The following is a 23,009-nucleotide window of genomic DNA, read 5'->3' as shown; positions in this document are numbered from 1 at the left end:
ATTGCTGTAGCTGTGGTGTGGGCCTCAGCAACAGCTCTGATTCAACTCCTAGCCTGGGAACTTCCATATGCTGCACATGCAGCCCTAAAAAGCAAAAAAGAAACACAGACAGACAGACATTGAAGCAGAGAGATATTTAGTAACTTGGGAGAACTACTCCACTGGTAGTGTCAGCGCTAGAAGCTGAGCACAGCCAAATCTAAGTCCATGGCCTAAACCACTGTTGCTCTATGTTTATGCTTCTTTAACAGCATAAAAAGATTTCTTTTGTTTAGGAATTTAGCAAAAAAAAAAAAAAATCAATTATTTAGGTTTGAAAGGTTTTGCTGTATTTGTATGTATGTATTAAAAATCAACAATTAAGCACTACCAAGAAACAGAAACAGACTACCAGTGGAAAAAGGGTCAACTCTTAGGGAAAAACAAAACAAACAAACAGTTATAGTCAGAAGGTCATGAATGTTATAAAAGTATCATTGCAGGTAAAACCAATATTCAAATGTTTACCTAATTTAATTTGACATTATTAATTCATTCTGTGGTAAAGATGTAGGACTTAACTAAAGCAAAAGGAGCATAGTGTCTGAAACCAAGCAGAAATTCTGCCACTACTACTGGCTCCCCAAGGGAGAATGAATGGCTGCAGAAAATACAGAAACAATACAGCGTTTCTATTTTCAATTTTGTTTCTTTACAAGTAGATAGAAAAAAAAAATCCATATTTGGATTTTTTTCAACATTAATATTCACCATAATGGCTGTCCCATTCATTAAACTGAGAGAATAAAACTAGTTAAAAAGACAAAATAAGAGGTCACAAATATGAACTCAAAATACCAAGTGAATAAAAACATTTTCCTTTTTTTCTCCCACATGAATATTTTGGAATGTTTATAGTACATAGGGGCCAGAGAATTTTGTTGGGAAAACTCGTGAATTTCCTCAAGCTTCTAGTTCAGTTGTGTTTGAACTAATATGGAAACCAACTTTAAGGAGAGGTTATCCTGCCCTTGGAAAGTTTTATCCAGCTTATAAAACATATTGTGTTTGATTTAAGGAGCACCTCTAAGTAATATCTTTGCCACAACATAAAGGTACTTAATATTTCTTGATAGAAGCAGTGCTCATGAGAAAGGCTTATAGTTTCATTATATCTTAGTCATCTCATTAAACCTGTTTTTCTTGATCTGAAAAGGCAAAATTAACTCTACATAGATATTTTACGTATATTTTAAAATAATAGTATTTAAACTATTTTACATACTCCTCATAACCGAGAAGCACATGGAAGGTTAATGATAACCTCCAACGTGTTCAAGGACATTCTAAATTAGGTTATTAAGACTCAAGACTTTGCATATTTCTGATACAGGGGGAAAAGTTTGTCCCCAACACCGAGGGACAAGAAAAGATGGAGGCTTTGAAAAGTTTCCAATCTCTACATCCATGTCTACTCTCTGAAAGACAAAAATCTGCAACATTGAGAAAGACTTCTGTTTCAAAAACAGTTTCTGCAGCCCAGTTCTTGCCCAAAAGTCAAGTAAGCAACTGTCTATTATCTGTGCCACATGGATTTCACAACTGTCATTTCCACAGCACATGCCATTTCAGCTTTCCACTAATATCACAACAGCTTACAACAATCAAGAGAAAATCTCAAATACTTTTATCTTACTTTTTTTTTCCTCCTAATTAATAGGACTTTAATGCTTTTAGGTCTCTAGATAATTCTATTTCATCAGTGTAAGTCATGGACTTGAACATTCGATTACCTGGTAGAAATTTGGAAAAATGAAAAGAAACTCCAAATCACTAACACACAAACATAATGTTTCCCTTTTTGTTTCTTTTTGTTCATTATCTAGATTTTACCCATGTTCTTATTCACAGATTCATTGTACTCATCATCTGAAGAGAACAGATGACTCCAATGTAGATTCAAGTTCTGTTTTCTGGGTTTCTTCCTATTCAGCCTTCCAGGAATGCACACTCATTGACAGGTTACTTCTCTCTGGTCCTTGACATGAATCTTTAATCCAGGCGTTGACTGCATGAGAGATGGGGCCAAAGAAAAACGGCAGGAACCAACTATACGCTACAGTCATCAAACATTCCCAAAGAGGGCAGAGCACATTCTAAGGAGAACAATGAAAGGCTATGGAGCATCACTTCAATAATCTATCAAAGCTTTCCACTTAATGTCCTCCAAGTGACCAGAAAGATTCTTAAGTATAATTATTATTACTTTAATAGCTTGAGAAATGTGTATTCCTTTAGTAAAAACTTCAGTAAGACTGAACGTGATAATCAATGTGTATCTACTTAAATGTTAACATAAATTAGCTTTTTGATTATGCAGGTTTATCCCATTATTAAAAGCAACAGATACAACAACTATAATAAAAAGCATTGGGTAACTCTCAATGTTTTTATACAGCACAGGGAACATTAATTCTATCGCAGAAAGTCTAAAGATATGGTCGATTCTCATTCTCTTTGGATTCCGTAATTTTGCACTTGCCTACTTGTTGAAATGTATTCGTAACCCCCAAATCAATACCCACAGTGCTTTCACAGTCATTCACAGAGATGTGCAGAGTGGGGACAGACTGGAACCAGCTGACGTTCATGTTCTTAGCTGAGGTCAAATAAGGTGACACTCTGCCTTCTGGTTTCAGGTCACAGACTATAAACCAGTGTCTCTCTACTTAATGCCACACTGTCCACACTTTCCTACTTTTTATTGGTGATTTTGCTGTTTGAAATGGCCTTCAAGCATAGCCCTTAATTCCTCTTCCTAAGCACATGAAGGCTATGACGTGCTTACAGAAAAAATATATGTTACATATGTTTCTTTCAGGCATGAGTTGCAGTGCTGTTTGTCCTGAATTCAATGTCAATGAATCAACAATCTGTATTAAACAAGGTGTCTCTAAACAAAAACACACATAGAAGAAGGTTATATATTGATCAGTTGATGAAAATGTGACCAGTGGCTCATGGGAACCTAACCCTGTATTTCCCCTAGGGGCAGGAGCCCAGTAATCAATACTTCAGCGACCATGGCAATTTCTTAGAACGCAACTAATGCACATAATGGTTACTGACTATATCTTAACACATTCCAGATCATTAATATGTTCCTAAAATAGAACAAAAGTGGGGAGAGTACTCAGAGTTTTGATCTTGCTATCCTAGATGCCCATCTTCTGATCCTCTTGTGTCGGCATGAACACAAGATACGTTGCCCAGGATCATTTCAGCCGATTTTTTTTTTTCCTTTTGGATCCTTCCCCTCCCTTCCTCCCACCCTCCTTTCCCCCCTCCCTCCCTCCCTTCCTTTCCTTCTTTCTTTCTTTTTTAAAGTCCACACTTGCAACATAGGCACATGGAAACTCCCAGGCTAAGGGGCAAATCAGAGCTGCAGATTCTGGCCTACACCACAACCACAGCAACGCTGGATCTGAGCCATATCTGCATCCTATGCCACAGCTATGGCAATGCTGGATCCTTAACCCACTGATTGAGTCTGGGGATCGAACCTATACTCTCACAGACACTGTGTTGTGTTCTTAATCCCAACTGAACCACAATGGGAACTCCCTTTGCAGTGGATTTTAAACCATCAACCATACTTCTCTTCATCTTACCCTCCTGCATTAATCACATGCACCTCCTTTGGGTGATTAGAACTCTTATAACTCTTCCCCTTTAGGCCTTTCATTTATAATATTTCTTATGCTTTGAATACTTCCCTTCCTTTGATTAAGGCTGCATCTTCACCCTTCAAGTTCAGCTCAAAGAGACATTTCTTTTTTTTGGCTGCACCCACAGCATGCAGAAATTCCTAGTCCAGGGATCAAACCCAAGGCACAGCAGTAATCCAAGCCACAGCAATGACAATGCTGAGTCCTTAAGCACTAGGCCATGAGGGAATTCCCTCAAAGAAACACGTATTGATCACAGCTTTGAGATTTGTTTCCTTTTTTTTTTTTTTTTTTTTTTTTTTTTTTTTTTTTTTTGCTTTTTAGGGCTGCACCTGTGGCATATGGAGGTTCCCAGGCTAGGAGTCTAATCTAAGCTATAGCTGCCAGCCTACACCAGAGCTACAGCAACGCCAGATCCAAGTCACATCTGTGACCTATACCACGGTTCACAGCAATGCCGGATCCTTAACCCACTAAGCAAGACCAGAGATCAAACCCACAACCTCATGGTTCCTAGTTGGATTTGTTTCCTCTGAGCTACGATGGGAGGTCCTGTTTCCTTTTTATATAGATTCATAGTAACTACTGTTTCTTTTTTTTTTTTTTTCTTTTTTTTTGCTATTTCTTTGGGCCGCTCCCATGGCATATGAAGGTTCCCAGGCTAGGGGTCTAATCGGAGCTGTAGCCTCCGGCCTACGCCAGAGCCACAGCAACGCAGGATCTGAGCCGCGTCTGCAGCCTACACCACAGCTCAGGGCAACGCCGGATCGTTAACCCACTGAGCAAGGGCAGGGACCGAACCCGCAACCTCATGGTTCCTAGTCGGGTTCGTTAACCACTGCGCCACGACGGGAACTCCTAACTACTATTTCTTTACTCACATGTATCATAACTGTAATTAAATAAAGAAAAGTTAAAACTTCTATTTCATATCCTGTAAGAACATCCTGTGTTTGTTGGCTTGGTGTGGCTTTCCAGCACCAAGCCAGTACTTTGCCCATTGTAGATGCTCAAAGTGTATGAATGAAATGATATAAGTTTTTGTCCCCAGTTATGACACCGGATTATCTACAGGTCCCCACCTCTGATGATCACAAACAAATACTGTACATAATTGGGTAGAACCAACATTTCTTCCACAGTTGGGGGCCTCATCTTAAGGTTAGATCCATGAATCCCACATCTACATATGTAATTATAACCAGCTGAGCAAATTCTTGCTCGCTCAAGGACAGCTATCTAGATTAATCATTTAAAAATCTCTCTGGAATAAAGCAATGACTCTGCCAAAGTCACTACTGTTACGATAAAGAAAGAAGTACTCAAAGAGTATATCCAAACCATAGCGGAAAACAGTATGGAGATTCCTCAAAAAACTGAAAATAGAATTACCATTTGATCCAGCAATCCCACTCCTGGGCATCTATCCAGAGAAACCCAGGACTCGAAAAGACACATGTACTCCAATGTTCATTGCAGCACTATTTTCAATAGCCAAGACATGGAAACAACCTAAACGTCCATTGACAGGAGTGGATCAAGAAGATGTGGTACATATACACTATGGAATATTACTCAGACATAAAAAGGAAAGAAATAATGGCATTTGCAGCAACATGGGTGGACCTCAAAATTATCATGCTAAGTGAAGTTAGTCAGACAGTAAGACACTGACATCATATGTTGTCACCTATGTGTGGAATCTAGAAAAAAGGATACAATGAACTTCTTTTCAGAACAGATACTGACTCACAGACTTTGAAAAATTTAACAGTTTCCAAAGGAGATTGGTTGAGGGGTGGGGGAGGTGGGCTGGGGGTTTGGGATGGAAATCCTGTAAAATTGGGTTGTGATGATCATTGCACAACTATAAATGTAATAAAAAATTCATTGAGTTAAAAAAAGTCAATAAAATTCCTTTTCAGACAATTCCCCCCCAAAAACCCCCACAAAAAACAAAGGATATATCCAATTCTGTGATATAATCCATCAAACTTAAGTCACTCACAGCATATGAAAATATGAAATTTAATTTTTATTTTTATAATGTCCTTTTAAAATAGTTAATAGAGAAAAGAAAACTGTTACATATTCCCAATCCTAATATAAATGTTGCTTTGAAGGAGCAAAGAATGGCTCCATCTTTTGAGAGAAATGTTCATAGAAATAGTTTTCAAATTAATCAATATAGGTTGGGAAAGTAGTTCATGCTAGACCTCTCTAGGATGTTTAGAAACCTAACCCCACATATATCTATCATAAATCTTTCCTGTTTAGTTAAATTAGAAAGCATTCAACAAGGACATAGAAGTAACTCGCAGAAATAAGAGAAAAACAAAAAACAAACAAACAAACAAAAACCTTGGATGCTACCATAACAGAGGGAGAGAGCAATGTGATGGAAAGATAAAAATCAAGAGAGTTGGAGTCCCTGCTGTGGATGAAGAATCTGCAGCAGCTCAGGTCAATGCAGAGGTGCAAGTTCCATCCCTGTCCTGGGGGAGTGGGTTAAAGGATTCAGTGTTGCCCTAGCCGAGGAGTAGGTCACAGCTGTGGCTTGGATTCAGTTCCTAGCCTGGGAACTTCCATATGCCATGGGTGCAGCCATGAATACATACATACATACGCACATACATAATAAATAAATAAAAATCAAGGTCACTAGCTGACCTGAAAGACTGGTCCCTAAGGCCCTCCTCTGATTTGTATGCAGGAATGCTTTCTCTTTAGACTTTAGGGGGTTTGATTTCTGTCATTTGCAACCAAAATACATCTGCATAAAATATGTAATGACAGAATAGCTTATTTTAGAGAAAATTTCAGCCAAAAATCAAGAAAGATATTCTCATTCTTGCCAGGCTGTAAATTAATAAGCAGGTTCTTTTTGTAAGTCAGTAAAATGTTCATTGTCTAAAGCATGCATATCAAAAAGAAATTTAAAGTTTCTTAAATTTTCTCTGCTGAAAAGAGCTTCTAGGAATAATGCAAATATTATGTGGACTGGATTATCAGCCTTCTGTAGGAAAAGCATCTCCTTGAACAGTTTCAAAGTCCTAAGCATACTTGGGTTCTGCCCTTTATTCCTGCCTCCTCCATGCCTGTCTTGGGAGGGACAAAGAAAGTTCCACGGGCATTTCTGATCCCTATTTCTGTGCCTTGAAGTGTCTGCCTCTTTTATTCCCATGAAAATGGTAATGATGATTTCTACCTAGGACTCCGTTTTCAACTGAGATACTAAAATCTTCTTCTTCTCTAACAGAGATCTGAAAAAGTTGCACAGGTACAGACCTTTTCATGACGTGATATAAGCTCAATGACTGAGGACATCCCAGAGTCTGTTCTAGTCCCTGCTTAAAATTTACATAGTTTATATTGTCCATATTTAGATTATATTTAAATCATACAACAGTCTAAGCCTTCCTGTTTGTACTGATCAGTATAATCTAGGGTTTCTTCTACATAACAAAATGGCAGAAGCTTAATAAAAATTTCTGTCTTACTCAAAGTATAAGATGAGCCAAGGATCTTCCCCTTGGCCTCCTCCCCTTGGTCCCATGTCATATGAAATAAGGTCATTGCTGGGGGGAAGAGGGAAGAGGAAGATGCACCCCAGATGGAACTGCCTTGTCCAGGTGTCCAGGGATGACAAACATCCTTTCACTCATATTTCATTGGTCAGAATTAGTCAGTTGGTATCAACCTGAGTGTAGAGAAGCTGGGAAATATTCAAGAGCACATGGAAATTTGGTGAGCAAAAGGATTTGAGCCACACTGTACCTTCTTTCCTAGGAAAACTTTAGCAATATCTCCATTCATTGATTAAAAAATCCAGCATGGCATAGGTATAAGAAGGACACAGCCTGTTTCCACAGGTCTGTCCAAGTGAACCTGGTACTTTCTATTTAATTTATTTTTTATTAGGATACAGTTGATTTACAGAGTTGAGTCAATTTCTGCTGTATACCCCAGCCACACACACACACACACACACACACACACACACACACACACACACACACACATACATTCTTTTTCTCATATTATCTCCCATTTTGGTCTATCCCAAGAGATGACATATAGCTCCCTGTGCTATACAGCAGGACCTCATTGCTTATCCATTCTAAATGTAATAGTTTGTATCTATAGACCCCAAACTCCCCAGCCATCCCACTTCTTCCCTCCTCCCTCTTGGTACTTTATGAGTTTTATAAAGCTAAGCTGAAAGTCCTAGGTATCTCAATCACAAGTTTGGAATGAACTTCTTCTTTTTTAAATTGCTGCTAAGATCTAGCACTGTATGACTCATTTTAATAGTTCCCCTCTTTCTGCAAAAATATTTAGAGCACAAAGCAAAATAATAGCTTAGACTTAAAAAAGAATAGAAAAATATACACTGTAATTTATGACCACCAGCCTCTTATATCTAAAATCTTTTGCTTGTTGGTCTCTAGTAAAACAAGCTCATTGGTCTGATGCTTGGTCTCTTGTGTAAAGTAGTCCATCATAAAACCATCACCCTTACTTTAGCACAGGTGACAGTCACTGCTCACATAAAACAGAAGAGCAGGTTGACATGGAGACAAAGCCAACTCTCCTCTTCAGAATAGCTAATTCTTCCAAGTCCTAACATATTACCAGAAAAACAATATGAGGTACTCGTGGCGACTGGCAGCCCCAAATCTGTATTCCGTAATTGTGCAGCTAACCACCACCTGCACATTCTCTTTCCATAGCGTAACAGACACGTATTGCACTGAAAGATAATCCTACGTAAGCACTGTTTACAAAATAAATCCCTATCTCCGTCTAAACAATGTGGAAAGTTTAAATTGTAATATGTTTTCCATCTCTAATTAGTACTTTATTAATGGGTGACCACTCTGCTTGACCTATTTGCTGAAATTCATTAGAGCTCCAGGAGACCATATGGATGGGCAGATGGGCTGCTGTAATTTAATGCCATTATTCTAAGGACAAAGTAAGGGATAAACATAATTTGCATTCTTTTCTATCCTTCCTGCATACCTTTTATTAGTTTCATTTTTAATTCAGACATCAGAAGGGAAGATACTACCTTGCTACCAAGGCCCAGATGCCAACTAATTACTACAAGAGACTCCAGCCCTGACATCACAGGCTGGGCCTTTGAACACACACCATCTTACCCAGTGACCCCACCATGGTGATTAATAGGTTGAGTGCGAAGCGCTAATGAGTGTGTCAGATCTTCGATGTTCTCCAGGCTAACGTCATTAGCATTATGATGAACACAGTAATTCAGTAACTTGGTAGAGAGACTCATTATACTTCATAGTAAACTCTATGCCTTTCTGCTTTATGGACTTTGAATGTATTTTATAATCATCAGCCTAAAAGGCCTCAATAAATAGAGATCTTTCAAATATTTAGAGAAAGACAAATATTTTTAAATCAAATGTTGATTTGCTTTTACAACAGCGGGTTCCTCTGTTGTACATAAAGTGAAGGGGTTTCTGTGAAATAAAGTGAAGAGATACTGACTGTGATGAAAGTTTCTGGACTCTACCAACAGAAACTGTGATAAAAGGGGGTTTGGGATAAGACCCAGAACTATGCCTTTTTAACAAGAGGCCCATGATTCAGAAGCAGAAAATCTGTGGATCTTACCTGAAAAAGATTGCCACTTGAGTAACAGGACCAATGTTGGTATCTTAGATAAACTGAATCAATTAGACTTTTTGTTTTAAATAGTTATGTTTCTGGAAAAAATTATCTGCACTCACATAAGGGGAATTGTTTTCAGATGGAGATTAAGTTTTACGTGTGCCAGCCAATATTTCTTGTTAAAAAGATTAAAAACTAATTATCAAGGTAGGAACATGGGTATTATTTCCAACAAACCACAGAGATGTATGAGTTCTCCATTCATATCCTGCCTGTGGATATGGCAGGTAGTAATATTTCTATCCAGTTGGCAGTGGACCTAGAATGAATTTTCCGCTTTTAAGAGAAAGACCAAAGAGAAGCAGAATTTCCTGATGACCAAGGAATCGAAGCACTTTTCCAACTACTTGCTTGGATCTCACCTAAATACTGTCACCATCAGATTACTACTCATCGAGTATTTTCCTGTATCTAGCATTACTTATTTCTTAAAATAAGCAGATAGAAAATTCTTGCGGATCTGTCACTTACACATATCTGATTCATTACCCTTAACATCTGAAGGCAGTTTTTTCTACATTGATAACTATTTTTACCAAACTACCATTTTCTTAACGAACTTGAAAGAGTTCTCTTTTGTGCTTTTAACACTTATACTACATGCATTAAAAATAGGGCAATAAGAGTATGAATAAAACAAAAAACAGTTTTTAATGATAAATATGCATTAGAGGTTTTCTTAGTATAATTTGATACCGAGATTTATTGTTGAGAAAAGTAATCGTACCATTCTTCATTCTAAACCACCTTTTAGATCCAGCCGGGGAGTGGAAGGCTGTCATATGATCACGGTTAGTCTAAAATACATCCTGCTTTCCTTGAATGGAGAATGATTATTAGGGTAGCAAGCTCTGCCCAAGGCTTGCTCTCTGTCATCCTATTGCGTTTCTTCCTCTAGAAAACCTGCATGTACAGCAACCTCGCCCCTGACTCTAGGTAGGGCAGGATAAGACTTTTGACCAATGGAATGTGTACATAAATGTTTAACCCTTCCAGGCCCAGACCCTAAAATAGTTCACATGATCGTCTATGCTGTCTACGTGCATACTCTATCCAGCTGAATGGAGCAGATTTAGGGAGGACTACGAAGCCTTAGGTGATGGCACAGCCACTAGATAAAACATTACCTGCGCAAGAATAAACTTGTATTCCCTTACGACACTGAAATGTCAAGGTTGTTTGCTGAAAACTAATAAGGTCAACTGAGACTTGGCTTAACTGAAAAATTGCACAATTTTTTGTATTTTATAAGTTAGTCAACTATCAACTCAACCAACACTTATGAACATATAGGACCTGACGTCCAAATGCAATAGACATACACAAGTTCACTAGAACGATTTGTTAAGAAGGGGTAAAACAAACAAAAAAAACTACGTATCTTCACATTAGCACATTTTGGAGCTCAGGACAAAATAACTTAGTGTGTTGTTCTAGCAAAACATTATTAAAGAACACCTGGCCCATGGGATAGAGGAACAAGATCAGGGCATAATACTTACAGTTTCTACAGTCCTCAGAGATAACACGGGTACAACCCTTAAAGCAACTGTTCAAAGGAGAATCTCAGGAAGGGTTTTAAAAGCAGAAGTTTTCACTGATATACCCAAATAGCATTTTAAAGATACCTTTTGGTATTGGAAGAGCAATGCATCAATTTAACCTAACCAAAGCGACATATACTAGATTAATGTAAAATTACTGATACATAGAAAATGGAAAACACATACCAACACACACACACACACACAAACATACACACACACAGGATTATGAGAGGATCAAATATTTACCTTTGGAAGTACAACAGACAATATCCTAAATAATAATTATTACATCACTAAATAAATAACCTTGGTGTGGGCAGCACCTGAATCAGGTTTGTGGAAGGACTTGCACATCTGGCTCTGACACTTTGTGGAGGTCAAGAGGGAGATAAGGGAAAGGCAGAAGCACGTAATTTAATGTTTCAATTTCTATCTCCCACTAATGAGCTGTTTGACTTGGGTAAAGTATTTTATCTATTTCCTCACCTAGAGAATGGAGAGAAGATAACGCTTATTTCACAGAATGTTAAAAGGATTAGACCATTTGACACATAGCCAGCATTTAGAAAGACCTTAGATAAAGGTACATACCGTATAACACAGGGCACTATATCCAAGCTCCTGGGATAGATCATGATGGAAAATTATATGAGAAAACAAATGTATATAGATGTATTACTGCGTCACTCTGCTGTACAGCAGAAATTGGCACAGTGTTATAAATAGATTATTCTTTAATTAATAAAAATTTAAAAGTAAATACTAACAACTATTGGATGTTATTCCTATGTTACAGTGCCACCACTATGGCCATATTGTCCTCACCTGTAAAGTGAGACATTACAAGATGATTTAAGTGAGTTCTTTACATGCTTATATTCTGAGTCTTTACCTGTCTCGTAAAGCCAAATATCCAGTTGAAAAATGAAAACTAAAAAGATGTAAATATTTTAAGTGATGACTAAAATCTACAGACAGTCTTGTCTGCTGTTGGGATTGATTTAAAGCAGACAGATGACATAACAATGCACTCGTAATTCCAATATTTTTGAACAGTTGGAAGTAATATGATACTTTGATTTATTCATTATCCCCCATGAATCATACTCTTATTTGAACACGGAATACAGCAAGATGATTATCAGGCAACCATTTAAATTAAAAATGGAATATTTAATAAGTACTGCATGGATAAGGAATTACTTTATTCACACAAACTTGAACAGATCCAGAATGTACATGATAACACTCCACTTGTGCCGCTTAAAGTGAATTGCTCTCTAGGCTTATAGATTTTCAGTAACTTGAGGTTTTTTTTGTTTTTTTTTCATTAAGAAAAAAGTATTCCTACTAATTGTAGCAATAGTAGCTGATAATACCAACTTTATAGCACAGACTACATTCCAAATTAAATGGAAAAATGCTTCCCTTAAAAATTCCATAATTTAATAAAGCTTGGTGCCAAGACATCCTTATTTGAATATAAATACCTGAGTTAGATTCAGAATGAAAAGAATGTATATATTTATGTGTGACTGGGTCACTTTGTTGTACAGTAGAAAACTGACAGAACACTGTAAACCAGCTATAACGGAAAAAATAAAAATCATTTTAAAAAAAGAATGAAGTGAATAGCTTAAGATGTTGAGTCAGTAAAATGACTAAAAATTCAGTCCTAATTATACTTGGTTTTAAGTGACTATCACACAAAGAAAGGGCTTTAATATACTAAGACACAGTGGCATAGAAGAATTGTTTTCTTAAATCAAAATTCTATTTAGTCCAATGAATCTTACCTCCTGCGTACATAACAGCCAGCATAATCGATGATATCCATGCTATTTCACTGTAGGTTGTGTTGAATATTTGCTGAATTTCTTTGAAGAAGACTGTGACAGCTTTTGGAAATGCATATGAAAATCCAATGGAGATAAAAGATGCTCCAACCACCACCCAGCCCCATCCTCCATCAGGAGGTGGGTGTGGTGGTGGGGAGCCTGCTGCTGGTGGTGGCATTTCTACTCCTCTATTTGAAATTCAAGAAACCTATTTAAAAGATGAAATGATGATTTAAACCATATTTCCATTTTCATAGATCACTCTTAACATTTACCAAAATAATATTTTCCAGTTGTAATACAACTATATAATTTTTCACAAATTTTTTAATACTCTCGTACTTATATAAAGTTATCAGAAAATTTACCCCCAAATTGGAGTGAGGTACGCAACTTTGTTATGGGCTAAAAACTGAAAGCATTTGTTTATGGAAGCAGAAATTACTCAATGAGAAGTTAAGTTCCAACCAAAAAATAAAAGGTAATCTCAATCAGATCTCTAAGATAAGTGATAAGATCATCACTTAATATAGGATAATTTCTTAATCTAAAACATTCAAGATTTTTAACAAAGGTTAAAAGGTCCATATATTAAATCTGATGAACTTTAGAGCATTAAATAGTAGGTGTATTTTAGAATTTCTCCATTTTGTGTGTGTGTGTGTGTGTGTGTGTAGGTTGGATCTGCGGCATATGGAGGTTCCCAGGCTAGGGGTTGAATCGGAGCTACAGCCGCTGGCCTACGCCACACCCACAGCAATGCAGGATCCGAGCTGCATCTGTAACCGATACCATAGCTCACAGCAATGCTGCTGGATCCTTAACCCACTGAGCGAGGCTAGGGATGGAACCCACAACCTCATGGTTACTAGTCAGATTTGTTTCCGCTGTGCCACAATGTGAACTCTCTCTACTTTTAATAATTGAGAATACTTAATATTTTAGCAGAGATCTTTTTTCTCAGCTTGTAGGATTAGAAATTGTATGGTTCTAAGCAATTAATTATAATGTGCTTTCAAAATTGGCACTGTCTATGATTATACATGAATGATACATTTTATGAAGTCTTCATAGCAATGAAATGCTCCCAATCAATTGGATGGTATACTACTTTTACTAAAAGAAAGGGACTTTTTGGATATGCTTAGGAACACAACTGTTAGCTTTATGGTATAGAGTTCCCACCCCGTTGTGGAAGAAATGATCACATATACCTTAATACAACTGAAATTAAATTGAAAATATCTTGGTTCCCTAACATCAGCGTTTCTTTGTAGAATGAGGCTGCTTGTTTGGCTTTTAGCTGTAATCTCCACTATTTCTCAGTATCTTCTTTTTACTACTCTCATTCTATCTGTGACTATTTTCCAACGGAAATAGTGAAAAAAGAAAATATTTTTCTGCTGGTAAGATAATGTTGAAAATAAAAGCTAAATTTGCCACTAAATCAGAAAACCTACCAAAAAAACTACACGCTACCTATGAAAACAAACACAGGGGTTTAATTTTTGTTTAATGTCAAATGGTATCTACAATATTTTCAGTGTTCTCCATGCCCTTTTTAGATCTTTAGTGAAAATATGCTCTGAAGTTTTCTAATTCGTCCGTAGTTATACCCAAGGACTTTGCTTTCAGAAATTCAAAAAGGCAAAATGATAAAATAAAATAAGAGCAGTTTTCCTAGGCGATGAGTCGCAGATTAGAAATAACAATGTGGGCAACTATTACCCTCACTTTTTTTTTGAATGTTAATTTTGACAAATATACTTTGGTAAATATTCTACAGATGTTAGCTGTTTAAATTGATCCCAAATACCATACCTTGTCAAAGAATGATTTTGAAAAGATTTGTATGTCTTCAGTATATTTACAGTCAGCTTTTGTAATACTTTCTGCTTTCTTGGAAACAATAAAAATTATCTATGTCATCTGTCTATTAAATTTGGCTTCTCTTTGGTCATCAGTAAATCCAGCACAGTGGATTTATAGCATATGACCACTGGAAATAACATCTTTTAAAAAGTAGAATACTTAAGGAACAAAGAAAAGGAAAGAGATAAATTATAAACACTGGTTAAACCAGCTGAAAAGAGCACTCGGTCTTTGAAAGTTGTCTAAATAATCTGAATTTACATATTATTGAATTTCATTATTGTATTTTTAAACTAGCCAAATGTCTTATTGCTTGAAAATAAAATAAATCTAGAAGAATACTAAAGAATGCCAGAGAGCACTTATGTGGTAACTACTTTTTTTGTTGTATTATCCAAGTGTAAAAATCATCATAGGGTTTTAAGTCCTTATTGTATAATTTTCCTGCTTTTGCACAAAGAAAATGAAACCACCTTTCATTGTTAATTCATAATATTAAACTATTGTAGCTTTTATCATATCTATATTCCAAATACTTAGAAATATAACCAGAGAATTTATTTTTCAGTTATTTCGAAAATCACAAATAACACATTTCTAAATAATCTTAAAATCATTATATCTATTGATTGAACTTTACTAATATTCAAATCATGCTATTACTATTAATACTGAAATGTACTAATGAGCTAGGTTGGTAGTGGGATTTCCATTTAACAGACAGGAATCTATCCTCATAGAAAAATGAAGGGGCTTTTTAAAAAAGCATTACATGATGGGGTCATTTTTTTCTCAGTACTTTCTGTGTTTTATTATTTTTTCATAGTTCACCAGTTATCTCAGTATGTGATCGTTCATTCTCTTTTCCCAGCATATTTACTTGATTTTAGTTATAATGGCATCCTCGAGATTGTGAGTCACCTCTCATATCTCTTCATTTCCTGATCTCCTATCTTGTTTCTTTCATTTAAATTGACATCTTATGATCTCTTAGCTGAATCACTGCAAAGTGGACCAAGGCCAATTAACCCTTGAAAAAACCCTCTTCCAAGATTATCACCTGTTCATTATTAACAACTCTGAAGTTGACCAATAGTCCAGACCCAATTCATACACATTCATTAGCATCATGTTATTTTCTGATGCATGATTCTGTGATATTTTATATAACTTATGGTTGTTGTGTCTTGTTCCTTTCATTTGTGGGCATAATCAAGAAAAACAGAGTTAAAAGTAGAATTTTACCTTTGACAGATGCCCCCTTGAACAGATTTCTTTGGATTATCCGTGATATTGTTAAGCACAGTCACTGTTGCTTGAAGTGTGATATTTCAAGGTGATTCCAATGAAGAGAGGTAGAGCAGACTCTGGATTATCTAAAGAGACAGAAGAACAAGGCTTACGTGTATAACTGGGTGCCACAAGCCTTAGAGTCACTAGCTTTAATTCATCTCAGTAAACTGTGACTTTTATTAATTAACAAAATTGTATAAACTACTATGTATAGAGTGGATAAACAACAAGGTCCTACTCTTTAGTACAGGGAACTACATTCAATATCCTGTGACAAACTATAATGGAAAAGAGTATAAAAACGAATACATATATATGCGTGTGTGTATAACTGAATAACTTTGCTGTACAGCAGAAATTGACACAATATTGTAAATCAACCCATATTTCAATAAAAATTAACAAAACTGATTATTAACGTATGTATATATTTCTATGTCAGTCCACTGATGGAACAATAAGGTATAAACAAAATGATGAAATCGGAGGGGGAGGGAGTGGGAGGCATCGGGAGCTTGGGCTTATCAGATACAACTTAGAACAGATTTACAAGGAGATCCTGCTGAATAGCATTGAGAACTTTCTCTAGATACTCATGTTGCAACAGAACAAAGGGTGGGGGAAAAAATGTAACTGTAATGTATACATGTAAGGATAACCTGACCCACTTGCTGTACAGTGGGAAAATAAAAAAATTATAAAAAAAATAAATAAAATAAAATAAAATCCTTGAAAAAAAAATAAAATAAACAAAATGATGAAATGTGTGCAGGAGAAAAAACTGAAAGTATAAAATTAGTATAAAGCTAATAAAAATTTAGATTTTTAAAAAATAACAGTAAATTACATATCTACTGAAACGAGAAGAAAATTATTGACATTCATTAGCTGTCACTCAAATATTTCCTATACTCATTTAAATAATTTGATTCAAAATTCAATTAAATATCCATTGGCAATGAAAGTAAATATAAAATTTAAAAGAGAATTATTAGAAATACTCTCAACATGCATATCTTACAATGAGACAGAGTCATGTAAATGGAACAAAAGTATTTTATAAATCTTATGATTTAGAAATCAAATATCCTAATCAGATCTGCGTGATAAACAAATGTGCTAATAAATGTCCCTCATGCATCAAATACCATTATTTCAACATAAATCTGGTGCTGCATAAACAAAAGCTAGTACTTAGGTTTTATTTTGTTCAGGCCAAGCATTTCTGTGCCTAGGCTGAATCTAAGAAAAAGTCAACTCTGTCAATTAAATAACCAGTTGCCTGGCTTACAACCAGGGCCACCTTCCTTGAATGAAGGCAGTGCAACCACTAGGTCAAAGGAGGTCTGTATGAGAGGATGAGGAAAGTCTGTAATCTGGCTGCCAAGTCAGTGAGACACTGAGGGTAGGGATTAGAATGAAGATTTGTGGCGGAATTACAAAATCATGGATAAAATCAGAGAAACGGATAGGCTGGAATTAAAAGTTTTAACTTGTGCTAGGAATGGAGAGTTCACGCTATGTGGGTCTCTTGCTTCTGGGATGACAGAAGTAAGCAGCGACAGACTCCCATTTGCTCTGGTCCTACCAGGAGGCTTGGGAATCTTCGGAACTTTTTTTAACTAGGGAATTCAAGGGATGGCAGCTCCTCCCTGCTAGATGCAACCAGCCTATTCAAATGCAGAAAAGCCCTCTTAGATTTGGAGGAAATTCATTTTCTGTCAGCTTCCTCTGGCAGAGAGAGTTGCCTGGAGTTGAGGGCAAAGCCTTAGAGGAAAGTCTCAAGTATTCCTGACACCTGGGCTCTGACCCTCCATCTGTGTTTAAATATCATCACGGTTTAGGGAGGTCGGCTTGGGGCCAGAGCAAGAGATGTTGACAAGGCCGCATTTTTAATGCTCAGCAGCATTTCTACAAAATTTGCAGAGAGCTTTAACCTGACAGGTCTATTTTCCTCCAGAAAGACCAACCCATATCCAGGGCTTTAAAAAAAAAAAAAAAAATGGCCAATAATCCAGAAATCTTCTAGCTATAACTATATTATTTTTTATATCTCTTTCTCAACATCTAATAAACTATCATATTTTATACAATATATGCAAATATACAATGCATATATTGGTCTTTAGGTTTATTTTAAACACGAAAGTTAGTGTTTTAAAATTCATGTCTCTGATGGAAAAACCAATAGAAGAAACAACAATCCCTAAGAATACAGAAAGGTTTTCCTTTAATTTGGAAAGCAACTATTTTAGAGACCGTCTGGGTAAGCATAAAGGTTAAATTTTATTCTCCCCTGCAAAAGCAGTGTTAATTACTAGAGCTAGAAGCTGGGCTGTGGTGTGTCAGTTAATTTGGTTTCTTAGCAATTCACATATGTGTCATACGTTGTATGATGAGTTTTACTTAAACAGGGTGACTGAAAAAAACAACAATGCTTGAGAGCTTGCAACATTTTTTTCTAAAGATTCAATTAGTTATCATAATCCCATGAAATAAGAGGAAGTGTTATTTTTAACCACATTTACAGATGACAGCATTAAGAATCAGAGGTGTGAAGTGATTTTTCCAAAATATAATGTCTGGTAAGTGATCACATTGATATCATGACTTGCATCTTTCTATTAGGCCCATTGCTATTGATTCCACCTTATCACACCAGCTTGGAGGCTACTCGTTCTGCTTACAAATATACTCCTTCAGTTTTATTTCTATGGTAAATACTTAAATTTCAGTTCTTGCACATATCCTTGTCTGTCTTGTCCATTAGAATTCAAATACTTGTTCTTTGGAATACTAAACACCAACTATCCTTCGGAGTCTTAAGAAAATTCATCATTATTTAAATTATTTACAAGTCATTCATATAACATCTTGCAGTACACAGACAATAATATATCACTGTCATTAACAAAAAAGATGACTTGATGACTCCTGAAAACACCTGGCTACTTCAAGTATGTTTCAAAAACTTTATGTGGTAGTGTAGGAGAAAATATCCCAAGAAAAATGTAGAAAGGAGAGACCCTGGCCATGGTGACTAAGCAAAGTCTACCCAACTGCCCCAACCAGTCCTCCCCCATGCATCTGCTTCTGTAAATTTGTTTGCGCATCTACTACCTTGCCTGATGTCACTCCAGTCCAACTAGCCAAGCTTGGACCCGGAGGACGTAGCCCATAAAAGCCTTGTGAAACCCTTCTTCCGGGCTCAGACTCTGGAGAGCGATCTCCTCTGAGCGTGCCGGCATCATAAACCTGAGTTCTCCAACTCTCCGAGTGCTTGCTTGGTTTCTCGCCGGGTAAAAGAGCTGATCCACTACAGTCACAAAGCTGCCGGAGCTGGTACACTACAGCCACCGGGCTGTCGCCAGAGCTGATAAGCTGCAGCGTAGGGCTGCTGGGTATCTGCCATAACAGTAGGACGTGCTGAAGCCCAAGAATTGTGCCTTCTCTTCTAGAAATCAATATGGGTTGATTAATCTATGGAGAAGAAGATGTAAGACAAAGAAGTAATGAAACTGCTAGCGAGGGTCAATGGTCAGATGCTTGGGTTATATTCAAGGCCCTTTCTCATTCAGTTGTACAGAATATCAGAATGTTCCTTTATATACTTTGTGAATCATAATTTTTCAATTTCCTAAATCTAAACCAGGCTGCATCAATTTTATGAACCCTTATCAAGTCTACAACATCCAGAAGCTTATGCCTCAACATAGTCCAGAAATAATGTACTTAGCAAACTAAGTCTAAAATTAATAAATCGATATTCAGAGACTATTACTTCACTATAAATTCTTCTAGATAGCTTATAGATAAAGCATGAGTTATTCTCCACATCCTACCTACAAAGTGAACTCTGTTTTCACTTACAGGAATTAATATGTTCCTTACAGAATAATGGACCGGTCTCTTTACTCTCCACTCCCTCTTTCTCATACAAAAGATATAGTAATGCGAAAGCAATGCACAATGTTTACGTTTAGGTGACAGCTCACCCAACTTTATAACGAGAATTAAACTGAGCCAAATCTCTTCTTTTCCAACATGTAATTGAATTAAAATTGGAATCTAATCCTGGGAGGTTATTTTGTTCTTCAAAGTGGGCCACTTTTTATATCCTATCGACTGATTTACTTTGACAGCTAGACAGCAGAGATATCAATAGTGCATGGCTCACAAATATTTTTACATGTAAACTAGTGTTATAGTTGAAAGTACTCTGAGGATGCTAATTGATAGCAAGGATCAAACTAGCTAAACATGTTTTTGTGATGGGCAAATGAGAAAAAATAATATGAACCAGCACATAATTCTTTATGAAGAATTGGAGATGAATATCCCATATCAAACAATTCCCCTGACTTCTAATACTATACTTTTAGCATTGTGTCTATTTCTAAGCAAAGTATCCTTGGTTCCTCCTGATCCCTTATAGTAAAATGAAAGGAGAGAGAAATGATATAAAAATAGAACTGTTAATCAAAACTTAAAGATCTAAAGAACTCTCAGCTCATCCATACCTAAAAGCATGAGTAAACATGGTGGAAGATAAACCTTAGTGTAAGGACAAAACATCATTGCATAAGATTTAATTAGCCATCACAACAGAAGCAGGAGTTGTTGTGGAAGACAATGGAAGAATAACCTTGGCGATAATTCAGACATCATCAGGGCTGGCCCTCCCATCATGGGCTCAGAGAACAAGGGCTTCAGAGGCAGAATGGATTCAAAGGAGGGGCTGCCTGAGCCTAAGGGACTTTGGGGTGTGCTGCCAGGTGTTGCCTCACATCATGGGCTCTGTACTGCACTCCATCACTGCTCTCCTTGACTGCCTCCAGTGTGTATGGGGCCCTGGTGACCACCCCTCTGGAGGACATAGGTGACAAACTTTGGCAAGGTCCACACCCCTCCTCCACCTCTGCCAGCATACAGAGTGGGAGAGGCATGGAAGCATGGCTACATCTACCTAGATTCCAAAACATGCCTGGCAGAGCTTGCACCGAAAGATAGCTATGGATACAAGACTCATCCTGCAGGGGCCAAGCCCAGGCACAGAACTGCTGCAGAGCTGGGGCTACTACAAAAAGCCCCAACTAGGGGGATACGCAGTGGTACCCTGGGGTGGAGCTATTCTTAAGAACCACTGCTGTGCAATTACAAGCCCAGCAAAGTCATAGCCAGGGAACTCCAACCTGTGAGAGCTACGTGGGTGAGACCGCAGCCCTAGAGGGTCCAGAAGGTGAAGCATCCCAGTAAAAGAAAATCATTTTTGGTCTTTAAGGTTTAATGTCATTTTCCCTTAAGGTTTATTTATTTATTTATTTTCGTCTTTTTAGGGCCACGTCCATGGCATATGGAGGTTCCCAGGCTAGGGGTCAAATCAGAGCTGTAGCTGCCAGCCTACACCACAATCACAGCAATGCCAGCTAAATTTTAATCAATTTAGGTAAAAAGAAATTGGCCCCTGCTTAGAGATCTTACCTAGTAGTTCTCACAGTGTGGCCCTGAGCCGAGCAGCATAATCCTATCATGGCACCTTGTTAGAAACGTAAATTTGGGGCACCACTTCAGATTTACTTAATGAGCTGTAACTCAGGAACAAAATATGTATGGCTCCACAGTTACAGAGGGTGACAATAGATAAGTGTGGTTTTATTCTGTTCCCTCCACCTTCCCACAGTTTTCAGAACCACAGAAAACTTTTTAGAAATGGTTTCTCTCTTAGCGTTCTATTTTCCAGGGGTCATAGAGATCTTGACCTCTACCTGTTATCATTCCTTCCCTGAAATGCTCCTTCCCTGAAACGGTCCTTGAGGTTCCTTTTAACATGCTTAGAATTTCTTGGAGCATAGGTGGAAAAATCATTTGTAATCCCTCTCTCACCTTGCGTATTTAGTGACATTCTCTGGTCAATCTGGAGAAAAATGGAATTATATCGAAGAGATTTTGCATTTAGTCTTCAGAGATTTTCCAGTGTTTTCTTTCTTCTCATAACTTGAAAAGAAGGTCATTAACTGGCACTAGGGAAGGGGAATTTTTTTTTTTTTTTAATTTCCTGGATGTTTTTAAGAAGATTACAGGATCGGAGAATATCTTTCCCACTTGTCTATTAAGAAACTCACTTAAAAGAAAATTGAGTAAGAATAAAAAAATCTGAAAGATCAAATAATGAGATTCAAAAATAAGCTAGAGTCCCCTAGAAGCTTCTACAAAATACAATACTGTTGGGAGCCGGATTAAAAACTGTACCACAGCAAGGTGAATCAACCTGGCCAGAGGCATCGAGTTACATGGTCTTCCATTTCACTCCAATGAGCTTCCCTGGTTCACTGACACCTGCAGCCACTGATTGGCTGAAGCTACCTGTGAACCACTCACTGTTTTTTTTAGAATCCTGAACACAATCAGTTCCATCTATGACATATCACTTTGTCAGTGGTCCTTCCAAGATTCTATGGCCTCTGTGTCCTATCACCCTTAAGTAATCATGTTTATGGCATGGGAAAACTAAAGACAACTTACTTGCCCAAATTTGGGAAGTGACTGAATAAATTACGGTCATCCATGTGATAAACTACATACATTAAATGATACTTATGAAAATGATATAACATAGGGAAATGTATTATATAATTTTAATTCATATGACTGCAAAATTCAAAACATGTGACAAAAATGATGCAAAAAAAAAGAAAATACATAGGCCATGGTGTTAAGGTGTGACTTACAGAAAAAAATATATTTCTTTCATTATTCAAATCTGGGCTAATACTATATCTTGATACATAAAATATATTAAATTAATATTACGCTAACCTAATTTCGGTTTTTATATTTGTTTTGAAAAATATTATATATTTAATGAGTCTATGTAACTAATTTAAATAAGTAAAGTAATATAGTGAAATTGGAAGCTATATTTTATTTAGAGATTTTATCTCTATTTTTTAAAGTTTCTTTTTTGTTTTATTTTTAGTTATGTCTAAGTAAGGTTATGAGGCTCTTGCATAAATTGCAAAAAGGATACCCAGAGATGGTCCCCACACTTA

At 36.8% G+C, this 23,009-nt stretch overlaps 1 protein-coding gene across 11 annotated transcripts in view; it reads right to left on the bottom strand.

Moving 5' to 3' along the window:
- SLC16A7 (solute carrier family 16 member 7) overlaps positions 1–23,009 on the bottom strand; it is a 164,936-nt gene that overhangs the window by 51,633 nt on the left and 90,294 nt on the right. For 9 of the 11 annotated variants that reach the window (XR_014803441.1, XR_014803442.1, XR_014803444.1 and 6 more), the window contains 2 exons: positions 15,913–16,043; positions 12,754–13,003 (listed from right to left, as the gene is read on the bottom strand). Coding sequence is in view for 5 of the 11 variants with exons in the window: in XM_013997677.3 (XP_013853131.1) it covers positions 12,754–12,973 (220 nt within the window). In the remaining 6 variants the exon portion in view is untranslated. Of the gene's footprint in view, positions 1–12,753; positions 13,004–15,912; positions 16,044–21,843; positions 22,363–23,009 lie in introns of those variants that run through there. The other 2 variants (XM_084956226.1, XM_084956225.1) reach the window with 2 other exon arrangements.

This window comes from Sus scrofa, chromosome 5 (genome assembly GCF_054392235.1).
Source record: "Sus scrofa isolate SSC_HxYL_T2T_F1_AM1 chromosome 5, Sscrofa_HxYL_maternal_Yorkshire_Landrace_v2.0, whole genome shotgun sequence".
Lineage (NCBI taxonomy): Eukaryota > Metazoa > Chordata > Mammalia > Artiodactyla > Suidae > Sus > Sus scrofa.
This window is presented reverse-complemented; position numbering and strand designations above follow the sequence as displayed.